At 41.3% G+C, this 13,487-nt stretch overlaps 1 protein-coding gene across 1 annotated transcript; it reads right to left on the reverse strand.

Moving 5' to 3' along the window:
• Positions 1-8,529: 8,529 nt before the first annotated feature.
• LOC148864698 (small ribosomal subunit protein eS4z-like) lies at positions 8,530-12,984 on the reverse strand. Its single transcript, XM_088978204.1, has 5 exons — positions 12,900-12,984; positions 11,185-11,262; positions 10,922-11,102; positions 9,338-9,435; positions 8,530-9,253 (listed from the first exon to the last, which is right to left on the reverse strand). The coding sequence occupies exons 1-5, from the start codon at positions 12,900-12,902 to the stop codon at positions 8,819-8,821; spliced, it is 795 nt and encodes a 264-aa protein (XP_088834330.1). The 5' UTR covers positions 12,903-12,984; the 3' UTR covers positions 8,530-8,818.
• Between the last annotated feature and the right edge of the window lie 503 nt (positions 12,985-13,487).

Below are 13,487 nucleotides of genomic sequence, written 5' to 3' on the forward strand. Positions count from 1 at the left end.
ACTTACAAAGACAACAGGTTTGATCTTGTATTGGAATCCATTTTGATCATTTTGCTTTAACTAGTATTTCATCCCATAGGGCTTTTCAAGTAAAGACTTGGAAACGATAGGGAATCTTAAGCTTCATAGTAGATTTCAATTGAAATGAGTAGATGATGAAGATAATAAAGCACTTAAGAAAGATCTATATGTTGATTTTACTGTGTTACAGTGTAAGTGCCTAAATTATTCCTCTTCCATACCACAATGTCATTTTCTCTATCCATTTGAATTGGTGTAGAAGTAATATGGTGTATAGAAGTTGGCTCAAAAAGCTGGTACAATATTTACTAATTCCATGATCCATCTACATGAAGTAAATCTGCTACTTTGAGGTTCAAGAGATGGTGATGAGGTGCATTATTGCTTGGTTTTGGAACCCCTCCTTCAAAGATCGGCACCCAAAGATCATGAAGAGCTGAAATGAGCTCTTCCATTTTTGACTAACCACAAGATGCTGGGTTTTAATTCCTGAATTAAGCCACGGGCTTGCTTCCACCTAGGATCCAAATTAACATTGAACATAGACTGATTAGAAAAGTATTTTTCCTTTATGAGTTGACGCAATGGACTATTACTATAGGAAAGCAACCACTTGAGAGAGGAGCTTTGAACTCCAAGCATTCAACTTGGATTGTATACAATCCAACAATTCTTGATGGGAAAGTTGACATTTGGTGTTCAATGTTAATTTGGATCCTAGGTGCTTAGATCCCTAGAATGGCTTTCTAACTTTAAGGACTTAAGACCACAGTGCAGATTTCTGAATTTCACCGCAACCCTACACAATTTAAAATGACAAATACCCTCACCCTAAAAAACCAATGCCCGTCCATGTATTGGCATCAATTCCGAGCTGACACCTACCCCAATTGTATAGTGGGATTAAGAATTCTTAGGGTTTGCTGAACAATCATTCTCCCAAGAATTTTTTGTGTTGTCCAAGGACATTTCTACAAAACATCACACTGGATTTATCATAGTTGATCTAATGTCGTAAGAATTTTCAAATGACCTAAGAACTTGGGTGAGGGCTTTGACTTGTATTAAGTCTACTTTGCAAAATACAATGCAATCATTAGCCAAAAAAATAATAGGTTAGTAATTGGAGTACCTTGTTTGCATTACTCCACACCTTCTATATTGTCTAAATGCAAAAGTTGAGTAAGAACCTCCATACCTATGATGGAAAAGGAGATAATGGATCACCCTATCTAAGGCCTACTTAAAAATGGAAGTGTGATCATAAGATTGACCGTTCATCCTAATGGAAAAGGAAGAAACAGAAATGCATTGATGAATTAATTGGCACCACTTACGGGGAAAATTCATATTAGAACTTGCCAAAGGAACTGCCAATCCATTTTGTCAAAAGCTTTTGACATATCGAACTTAAAAGCTATATAACTTTCAACTATTTTTGTCATGGTTTTTTAAATCGAACTGGTTATCGAACCGGTTAGGGGTCCGGTGACCTGTTCGAATGGTCCAATCATTTGACCCAAACGGCCGGCCCATTCTGACAAAAAATTAAAAAATTTTGAAAAACAGTCAAAACCGTTCAAACGGTTAACCGGCCGATTCAGCGGTTTGCTGACCAAAATCAACGGTTTGGGGGAAAAAAGCGGGTTTGGGGAAAAATGAAACCGGTCAAGTGACCGATTCCCGGTTTTTTTAGTCCGCCCGTCCAGTCTGGTCCAATTTTGAAAACCATGATTTTTGTGTTTTTATAACATGCAAAATCTCCTTAACCAAAAGAATGTTATTCGTAATCCGTCTACTTTTCAAAAAGTCTGATCGCAAGGGAGATATGATATCTTGAAGAATTTGTCGCATTCTCAAAACTAACCATTTAAAAATAATCTTATATAGCACATTGCACAAACTAATTGGTCTGAAACTTAAGGAATCCAGTGGAAGTTGACTGTTGGATATGAAGACTAGGTATTATTGATTTCTTTAGGCATGTGCTCAATTGTGAAGAAATGAAGCACCATGTTATAAACATTCGAGCCAGTGTGACTCCAAAAGTGTTGATAGAAGAGGTTGTGTAACCATCTAGTCCTAGGTTCTTGTGAGGATGCATCGGCTTCACTATTGTGGTGATCTCCTCAAATGTGGGAGGCCTTAGAAGGGAGTCTAAATGATTAGGGTAAAGATGAGTTCTAGTGAGATTGGCCAATATGATGGAATGGAATTTTCAGTAAAACACCCTCCATTGAGAATGGCATTCTTGAAAAGTTTTGCGGATTTCATCTTTATTAGAAGTCCAAGTGCCATAATCTCCATCTCCATGGAAAAATAAAATCTTCTCTTTTTTTTTTACCAACAGATGTGCCAAGTACTGATGAAATCTCTTCCATCAATGCCATCAATGCTAAGTGCAAAAAAGAAAAAAAAAAAGTTTATATATAGCCATCATGGCCGTCAATGTCTTGATAAAGTTTAACTGAGTTGAACCACTTAATAGGAAACCCATTAATTCGAGTTAAATAAAACAAAACATAAAAAACTAATGAATTAAATTGAAGAAAAAATTAACATTAAGACAAGGAATTCTAATATTTTCCCACCTGGTCTCATTAGGTTGACAGTTTAGTTTTATACTTGTTTTGAAAGGACATACCCCAATTAACAACCTTTTAAAAGTTATTTTTTTCTGCACTCTTTCCAACAATGCCAATAATTTAAGCATACTCCACAGTTCTACCATTCAATCCCTTAAAAGCACTAAAACCAAATCATTGATGTTGACAAGAACTCCTGATCACTTGATCAGGTAGGCACGTGGGCAAACTTAGTAAGCACTCTCTAGATACTCTTGGATAATTTTAAAATTCTTAGTGAAGAAGTTTGACAAAAAAAAAATTGAAATTCACCTACTCCATGGTTCAACCATGGTGTCTCTTTTCGGGACGTGGTGTGTTAAGAACCTCTTCAAGTTTCCCCGAGCTATGGTGAGAATCACCGCTCGAAGGGGGTGGTCAAAAGCGAGACCCAAGAGAATACTAATGATAAGTCAAGTTCAATCACATGTTTCTATTATTCAATCATTTATAATCATGGGCGGTAGGAGACTATTATATTAATGATGAGACATTAATGCAATACTAACAATCTATACAGAAGATCATGTGGTTGGAGAGGAATATTCAAAGTGGCTGACGTGGCTATGGTGAGGCGGCAATGCCCCGTATCATCCCCTCCTCAAAAAATGCATTGCCCTCGAGGCGTGCTGTCGGATAGCGACGCTGCATCTGGCTTAGAGTTTCCCACATGGCGTCGGCCGGGCTCGTTCCTTCCCACTGCATGAGGATTTCGGTGACTGCCCAGTTCCACTATTTTATCATATGCCTATCAAGCACCGCCTTCGGGTGAGGAAGAAGGTCTCCTCCAGGGGTAAGTGGTGGTAGTTCGGGTCGAATACGGGCTGGATCTCCGACCAAGCGTTTCAGCCATGACACGTGAACCACCGAATGTATCTGACTCTCTGCGGGAAGGGCCAGCCTATAGGCTACCAGACCAATACGCTCGGTGATGGTGTAAGGGCCGTAATATTTGGCCAAAAGCTTTTGCGAGCGACAGGTGGCGACGAAAGCCTGTCAATACGGTTGTAGCCTTAAGAAGACTTCATCCCCTACTTCGAACTCTCGCTCGGTCCTACGTCAATCTACCTGCTTCTTCATCCTTTCCTATGCCCGAGCTAAGTTTTCCATTAGCTTCATCAGTGTCGTCTCCCAATCCTTCAACTCTTCTTCTACTGCTTGAACCTTGGTGGTACTGGGAATGTAGGTGAGAAGATTGGGAGGAGGGCACCCATAGATTGCCTAAAATGGGGTGGTGCGGATGGTGGAGTGGTAAGAGGTGTTATACCACCACTCTGCCAAGGCTAGCCATTTGGTCCAAGTTTGCGGCCTCTGTCCGACGAGCAGCACAGATATGCCTCCAAGATCCGGTTTACCACCTCAGTTTGCTCATCAAATTGGGGATGGTAGGCCAAACTCATCTATAATTGTGTACCTTGGAGACGGAACAATTCCTTCCAAAAGTTTCTGGTGAAGACTGGATCCCAATCACTCACGATACTGCTAGGCATCCCATGAAGCTTGAAGATGTCCTCCATGAACGCATAAGCGACCACCTAAGCCGTGTAGGAGTTTGATAGGGCCACAAAAGGGCTATACTTGGTCAATTGGTCGACCACCACCATGATAGTTGACTTCTTATTAGAAGGCGGCAGTCCGTCGATGAAGTCCATCGATAGGTCTCTCCAAATGTACTTAGGTATCGATAGGGGCCGCAGTAGTCCTGGAGTGGGAATATTTTCCTTCTTGTTCCGCTGGCATGTGTCGCACTAGCGGATCCATTGATGCACCTGCCTTCGGTACCCTTTCCAGAAGAAGATCATTTCCAATTGTTGCATTGTCTTGTGGTAACCAACATGCCCTCCCAAGGGACGGAGTGAGCTTTGGTAAACAGCTTCCGATGGTAGGCAGAGGTCAGCCCAAGAACCACACGTCCCCTTCGCCATACCAATCCGTTCTTCCATATGTACTTTGTGTTGGGGGCCTGTCCTTGTTTAATTTCTCTATCAGCCCTTTCACTCATTCGTCCTACTCCTATTCCTGGTGTAGCTCTTCCACCCACTACAGCAACGGGCTCGAGATGGCCTACACTTCTCCTTCAACGTAGCGGGATAGCGCATCCGCTGTAGCATTCTCCCAACCCTTCTTATATTGCAATGTGAAGCCATACCCCATGATCTTGATGAGGAGTCGTTGCTAGTAAGGAGTGGTGATCCTCTTCTTGAGCAGGTATCCCAAGCTCTGATGATCGCTCTTAACTACGAATTGTTGCCCCAGGAGATACTGCCGCCACCGTTGGATAGTCATTACAACTGCTAAGAGTTCCTTGTCATATGTAGATCTGGCTGCGTTGGTGGGGTTTAGTGCCTGACTAAAGAAGGCTATCGGTCTCCCCTATTGAGATAGAATGGCACCAATGCCAACACTTGACGCATCACACTCCAGCTCAAAGGGAGAATTGAAATCTGGTAACGCCAGTACCGGAGTGGATGTCAATGCCTCTTTCAACCTTTGGAAAGCAACCTCGGCTTTCGAGTTCCAGTCCTAAGCACCCTTCTTAAGCAGTTCGGTCAGTGGTCGAGCCAGTTTTCCATAATCTTGGATGAACTTCTGGTAGTACCCTATGAGTCCTAGGAATCCTCTGAGTTCTGTAGGGGAGTTGGGCCTAGGCCATTTCACCATATAGTTGATTTTACTGGGATTCACTTCCACCCTGTCGACTGAAATCACATGTCCGAGGTAGCTTACCCTGTCCACCCCGGAGCAGCACATGCTTCTCTTGGCGTGCAATTTGTGGGCCTTGAGAGTTGCCAGAACAGATCGGAGATGCTTGATATGTTCTTTTGTTGATCAGTTGTAGACTAGGATGTCATCTAGGAAAACCAAGACAAATTTCCTCAGAAACCCCCGAAAGACTTCGTGCATGAGCACTTGGAAGGTGGCTGGTCCATTGGACAACCTGAAGGGCATCACCAGAAATTTGTAATGCCCGTCATGCGTTCAAAATGTTGTCTTAGGTACATCTGAGGCTCGTACTCGGATCTGATGGTACTCGGCTCGAAGGTCCAATTTGGAGAAACCTGGGATCCGTGCAACTCGTCCAAAAGTTCGTCGATGTTAGGCATTGGGTATCTGTCCTTCACCGTTACTGCATTTAGCTGCTGGTACTCTACACAAAATCTCCAGCCTCTATCTTTCTTCTTCACTAGTAGCACTGGTGAGGAGAACAAGCTTGCGCTGGGCCAGATGATCCCATGGTTGACCATCTCCTGGACTAGTTTCTCTATCTCCCCTTTGTGATAATGGGGATACCGATAAGGACGCACACACACCGGTGCCGCCCCCTGATGCAACGGAATGGCATGGTCCAAGGCCCGTGGAGGAGGTAGACCCACCGGCTCTTCAAAGACATCCTCGAAGTCTTTTAGTACTGATTGGATCTCGGGATCAGTGGTGAGCTCCGTCATGCTGTGGTTGTCTAATATCTGTAACAAGAAACAACTCCCAGACTTGTGTACCTGTTTCTCCATTCAATCCCCAACTACTGCTCTCAGTTCAGGGGGTCGGTGGTCATGCAGAAGGTGAATGTCGGCTTGGTCTTGGTATTCTAAGGAGAGGCTGTTGAAGTCCCATGTGACTGGGCCTAAGGTCCAAAGCCATTGGACTCTGGGAACGACATCCAATCCAGGCAATGATAACAAGAAGAAATCTGCAATGATCTCAGCCCCTTGTGTTCGAATGCGAACTCCATCGTAGCGGCCCTGTCCGGATACCTGGTCCCCGTTTGCTACCATCACTCTGAACCTGGCGTCGAAAGTGAGCACCACCCTCGCCTTCGTTGCCACCCTCAGGTCCATGAAGTTGTGTGAAGATCCTAAGTCCATGAGAATATCACCAAAAGTTCCCCTACCATCCCGTTTAAGCGCATAGTCTGTGGGGTTTCAACCCCGGAGATGGCATGCAGGGAGATGGTCAGTGTACGCTCCAATTCTTCTTCCTCCAGGGTCGGACCAGGGTCATCACCTTCCTCCTCCTCTGCTTCTCAGTTGATCCACAACAACTTCTATACCTTACACCCAGGGACATAGTGTTCCTCGCAGTTGTAGCATAATCCTTTCTCCCACCTCTCTTTCATTTCCGTTGGTGTGAGCCGGCGAATTTCCGAAAACCTCCTTGGAGATGACCTACTCACCTGAGGGTTGCTTTCCGCTGCAGAACGTGGTTGCAAGTACTCCGGCCTAATTGTCCGTCTTCGAGTTGCCCGCTCTTCTTCCTCCAACAGCGCCAAGCGAAAGGCTCTACCTAAAGTCATTGGTTCGAACTTTTCCACCCCTGCACGTACCTCTGTTTTGAGACCCGCAATGAAAAACCCGACTAGAGATTCTTCGTTCAGCCCCTTCACTCAACTGGAAATCCTCTAGAACTCCTCCATATACTCATGGACGGTGGAGGTTTGAGAGAGTTTTGCTAGTCGCCCCACATGGTTGCTTCCCAAGGGCCCATTGATTTGAACATCCAAGGTAGCTATAAATTGATGCCAAGTGGGCTCAATGAAAAACCCAAGGCTTGCCACTGCAACCCAGCTCTCCTCGAGTACCTCCTGTAGGCAGAAGTACTGTTAGATGAGGAGAAGCCACCCATCTAGCTCGGTGCCTCCAAACTTCGGCAGTTCCACCTTCCAAAACTTCTGCGGGGAGATAAAGCCGCTCCCTATTGCCCCCAAGCTCTTCGTCCCCTTCTCGAAGCCACCACCAGTTGATGACTGGTGCTGAGACTCCTCCTGTTGGTCCAGTCGTGAAGGGATGTAGTTTAGACGCTCAAGCATTTCAACGAACTTCATATTCATTTCTTCACGGGATTTTTCCAAGCTTCCTACGCTATCCTCCATTGCCAGTATCTGAGCTGCCCAAGGGTTCGCTTACTCTGATACCAAGATGTTAAGAACCTCTTCCCGTTGTCGAGGAAAGAGCTTCGAATTTCCCCGAACTATGGTTAGAATCACCGCTCGAAGGGATGGCCAAAAGCGAGACCCAAGAGAATACTAATGATAAGGCAAGTTCAATCATTCATTTCCATTATTCAATCATTTATAATCATGGGTAGTCAAAGATCGTTACATTAATGATGAGACACTCAGCACAATACTAACAACTCGTACGTAAGATCAAGTGGTTCGAACAAAATATTCGGAGTGGCTGACGTGGCTACGGTGTGGCGGCAACGCCCGTATCATGGTGTGTTAGAAACAATCTGTAGATGGTTCTGATCTGCAAAAAAATCGCATATTTCCATCTACAAAATCTTGTGGCTCTATCAACCCAGAATAAATTGAATGGTTACTATATGCGCTATATGCTATATAATAAATGGCCAAAGTATTTCCATATAAAATTGTGCAGACAATACATTCACTGATCCACCGTCCACGCCCATTTAGAAGAATGAAGAGGTTCAAAGTTAAAACCACTGACAAGTAAACAATAACGTAAATGCCCCTTACATTTTAAATGTATATCAAAATTCCTTATTCTCAAATACGAAATACAAACATGCTCCACTTTTTAATTACTAATATAAAAAATCCCGAATTCCCGTCGTCGATGTACTTGTCGAAATCTTATGAACAGAACAAGTGTAAAAACATGTAGCATAAAGGGCAGTTTGGTCCTCAAATATGTTTTTGAGGAAATTCAAAAATTGTCATCATAAAAATCTAAATATATCATGTGATAACAAGCAATTTCACAAAGTGAGGATACATGTCAAATAAGTTTAGGAGGTGTTTGGTAGGGTATTTCAAAAATAAATCCAAAAAAAGAGCATTACCAAAAAAATCCAAAAATAAAGAACCAAACCCATATTCTATGCATATCCAGTTCAACATGATACCTTTGCAATCCCAATAGGCAACAAATATCAACTACTCAGCCACGTTTCACTTTAAGTAGGAGTGCAGACACGGTAGTATAGTATAGTGTGCCAAGCAAAACGGTTTTAACCTCTCAAAAATTTAACGTCCACAAAATTTTCAACAAGATGTACTGATGGAGAAAACAATAAACCTAAACTCTATGTGAGAAACAGTTACCACTTAATCAACCATTAATAACAGAAGAAGAATGAACGAAAAGACTCGGAAAGAAAAGCTCTAAAGAGAACTTTGCCTAGTTGCAACTCGCCAACTACACAATAGTTTATGCAGTGGAGGCTGCTGCTGCTGCGATGCGCTTCCTTGCTTCCTCGATGATGGAAAGCTTAATACCCTTGCCCTTGGGAAGAGACACCCACGGCTTGGTCCCCTTGCCGATGGTGAAAACATTACCCAAACGGGTGGCAAATTCATGCCCTGTTGCATCCTGGACATGAATAGTCTCAAAGCTTCCCTTGTGCTTCTCCCTGTTCTTGATGACTCCTACACGTCCCCTGTTTCTACCACCAGTCACCATGACCACATTCCCAACATCGAACTTAATGAAATCAATGATCTTGTTGGTCTCGAGGTCAAGCTTGATAGTGTCGTTTGCCCTGATTAGAGGGTCTGGATAGCGGATGGTGCGCCCATCGTATGTGTTCAGGTAGGGAATACCCTTGTCTCCAAACTGAACTGATCGGACCTTGCATAGCTTGAACTGCAGACAACAAAATTTAGTTGTTGAGAATTTCATGGGAATTGCCTTCTAGACCACCTTGATGGGGTTTAAAAAATGTCTTACCTTTGCCTCTTCATCCTTGATAGAATGGAGGCGGAAGCGACCTTTTGTGTCGTATAGAAGTCGGAAATTCTCATTAGTCTTGGGAATTGACACAACATCTGCAAAAGATGATCAGGGAAAGAAGCAAAAATGAAATACTAAACAAGTAGATGAATAAAAACGCAAGATTCATGAGCAAAAATACAGCAAAGAAGATGCACCATTTAATTTATGATGGAATAATCAAACCAATGTTTTAAAACGCGGAGGCATGAAGCAAGGCGTTCCACTAACTAGAGGCGTGAGGCATAGTTCAGAACGCAAGAGGCGTAAGCCTCCCGAACACAAGGAGGCGTAAGCCTCCTTAAGAGGAGGGGGATTAGGAGGAGGATGAAGAGGAATGGGGGATCTCATTTTTTCTTTATTTTTAATAAAAATCTTTTATATTAAGAAGAATAAAAATGCATAAAATTAGTTGAAAGGGGGGGTGGGTCTTGTCGAAGCGGGAAGCCCCCCAGCCAAAGGGGCAGGGGACAAACCACTTTCTTTCCCCTTATCTTTTCTTCCCTTCCCTTTCCTTTCCTTTTCTTTCCTTTTCTCTTTTTTTTCTTCTCTTTCTTTTTCTTTCCCTTCCCTTTCTTTTCCTTTACTTTTTTCTTTTTTTTCTGTCTTTTTATATCAGAGGTGCATGAGGCGTAGGCCTCAGAGGTGTCAGCGCCTCTGGCATACGCCTCAGGGCGTTTTGGGAGCACCTTGCCTGGAGGCGCACGTATGCCTCCCACGCCTTTTAAAACACTGAATCAAACATGCCATTATTCCATCCATGTGTCATCATTTACTTAGAACAAGCCCAACAATCTCATGATAAAATGAGATTTTATGTTGGGACTTGAGAGTAACATCAAAGCAAATAAATGTGATAATCACTCAATGTCAACTATTTTCTAGCACTAAGCAACACCGACTATTCATGTTTTTCACAATATAATGACTATTCTCCTTCCCATTCTTCAGAAAACCAAAAACTTTTGTTTGACGTTAATGATGAATTCCAAACTTGGAATATTAGACCTTTTACCCTTGTATGATTATGTTAGACCTTTTTTCTTAAGAGCCTCCCTCTCAAATATCCACTGGCGCATACTTAAATCACTTTATGACTTGCCAATTTGAAACTTAAATAACTGGTCAGAATTCGTTGATCATGTTAAGCCAGTTCAGTGGATTCGAACAAGACATCAAAGAAGATGTCTTTACCCTAGTTTATCTCATTGGTGAAAACCACTGAATGATAACCATGAAAAGTAAAAATATCCTACCATATATGACAATCAGGAAGAGAAAAAAATAGATAATGGATTTTTTATGAGTACCATAGTTTTTAGTTAAAGGAAAATCTGCCTTCATGTTCTAGAAATAATCAGGGGACACAACCTCTTCTAATTAGTAATTATACCAAATTGATGCATGTACTTTTTAGTAGATCAAGAAGTTTAGAGTTTTAATTTAATGGATTAATTAGACTTATCTAAGACAGAAAAGCAGCCTTGTGGTGAATACTATTCCTATAACAAGGATAGTGCATAGAAGTGGGTGAGTATTTACCCATGAAACCGGCAGGGTATGTCTTGTCTGTTCTAACTTTTCCATCAACCAAAACATGCCTTTGCATTAAGATAGCAATAACTTCACGATATGTAAGAGCATATTTCAACCGGTTTCGCATAATGAGGATCAGTGGCAAGCATTCACGGGCTTTGTGGGGCCCAGATGATGGTTTAGGAGCCTATAAAAAAAGTAATCTCATTAACATACAAGCATAAAAAATGTTAACAGAAGAAATGTCTGCCAGGGAAATCGAAACTTACAAATGCACCCCCGAGCTTGTCAAGCATCCAATGCTTCGGGGCATTGAGCCTCTTCAGATGTTTCTTCAATCCTCTAGCCTGAAGTCCAAAAGTAAATCGTTCAAAATTAGAGGAGAGATTTAACAACCAAAGGAAAGCCAAAAAATAGATTACAAAAAATAGACTTATCACTCAGCAACCAAACCAAGATCCAAGAATAACATAAAATATAACAAAAGTCCAAGTGTCAAAATTTTATCTTCGGGAAGGAAATAGCAATTTCATAACTCGTCTGCTCATGTGGAAGAGTTAGATATATACTTAACCTAAAGGGAGGGTTAGAGTTAGACATTCACTTGATACTAGGTGTGTTTGGATTCAATGAATAGAACTGGAAATCAAAAGGGGAAGTCAAAAGCAAATGAACAAGAAAGACCAGGGCCCTCAGAAAATTCCAAAATCAACTAAAAAGGGTTGCTGCTGCAGGTAGTGCTTTTCCTAGGCTCTGTTGGTTTATCATTCCTTTGTATAAAAAAAAAACAACTAAAAGGTTGAAACATGACTAAAATTCTTCTGCTCTCTGGATTCCAGCTAGATCCGTTTTCAGAGAAAAATGGATAAAATCCGGAAAGTAATGATTTGTGAGTCCTCTTCTGTCCTGTTTTATCTGCTTCTACCCCAAGCCAAAGAGAGTCTAATAGGATGGAAAGCCTATTTCTGAACTAGCCCAAGATGAATTACAACAAAAAAAAAAACATAAAACTTTCTCTATTAGAAACCCATTTGTAACTTCAGGGAAATACCAACACCATAAACTTTTAATCACCAAATTTTAAGAACCATGACCACAACGGAGGATTATTATTTAAGCACACGCTCATCAAATCCATCTAACAACCATCTCTACAAGAATTTATATCAACAAAATACGATACGGATAATTGTATGCAAGAACCATTGACTTCAAACCCAAGTACATGGAAAGTGCATATTCAACAGACATTCAAAGAAAGAAGATAATACAGTATTTGGAGCATTCTAATCATCCCCAAATACAAAGTGACAACCCTATAAAATTCAAAGGTTTTGAATGCTTAAGATGCTTCTTTTTTTATCAGTAGTGGATTTTTATCTTTTTGCTCCAAGGGGCTACACAACGTGGGTAGCCCATCCCCCAAACCCATAAACCCCCAACCTAACCTAGGTGCAGGCAAGATTCGATCCCAAGTACAAGAACGACATTATTTCTGTTATAAATTCTTTTTGTTCTGATCAATGTTGTTCCTTCATGATTTTAGTGAAGCTTCAATTAAGTTTCACGGTAATCATTTGGAAGAGAAACATTAAACCTCTGTATTTTGAGAGAAAATGTGGACTATAAATGGGTAGTGTCAAGAAAGGCAATTCTACATCAAACAAAAGAAAGGAAGCAGTACTAATTATTTGAAAACTCGTAGACAATTGGGCACAAAAGAACCAATAAAGCTATCCCCGATGTAATATGCAGCTTCTAAACAGAGCCCATATTTCACCAAGGTAATATGCCACTTCCACAGACAACTACCATGTCGAAACTGCAGACACAAGAACCATCTCTACAGGAGCATAGAAAATGTATGATACTGAATACGAAAGATCTGAGAACTGGATCACTAATAGATTTGAAGACATGAAATAGCATAAACTAGATAAAAATTTTATTTTTCAGGAGAAAAGGAAGGAAGAGGGCAACTTACCATTCTTCTGCCTGGGGTGCAGCGATCAGAGCTTGGGGTGGGATGGGGGGTGGGGGGAGGAGAGCGACGGCGACGCAGAAGAGACGGCTTTAGGGTTCTGAACGATGAAATATATACGATCGCTACAGAACAAGGCGATGTTTCCGCATGTTTACTGGTTCAATTGAACCCGAACCAATGTAAGTTGACCCTAGACCGACTCGTCCGGTTAATGGAACTGATTACCGTAAACGGATCGGATTCGGCATCCGATTAATGAAAACCGAAATCCGAAATCTCGGATCAAATTCTGATTTGATCCGAAATTAAAAAAGGTATTTATTTTTTGACTTGTATAATACATTAATATAAATATAATATATTGAATTTTTATAATTTATATAAAATTACATTTTTTATATTTTATATATAACTATATATTTTTAATATTAAAATCAACATATATTATAATATAATCGTATTTGAAATTTTGAATTTTAATAAGATCGGATGGATTTAAATCTGAATACAATCTAGTTATATAAGCATATCATCCAAATCGAATCAATTAGATCAAATGTCATATCAGATTTCAGATTTTCGAAGTCC

This window comes from Nelumbo lutea, chromosome 3, assembly GCF_056320005.1.
Source record: "Nelumbo lutea isolate HS-2025 chromosome 3, American lotus-T2T, whole genome shotgun sequence".
In the NCBI taxonomy this organism is placed as follows: domain Eukaryota; kingdom Viridiplantae; phylum Streptophyta; class Magnoliopsida; order Proteales; family Nelumbonaceae; genus Nelumbo; species Nelumbo lutea.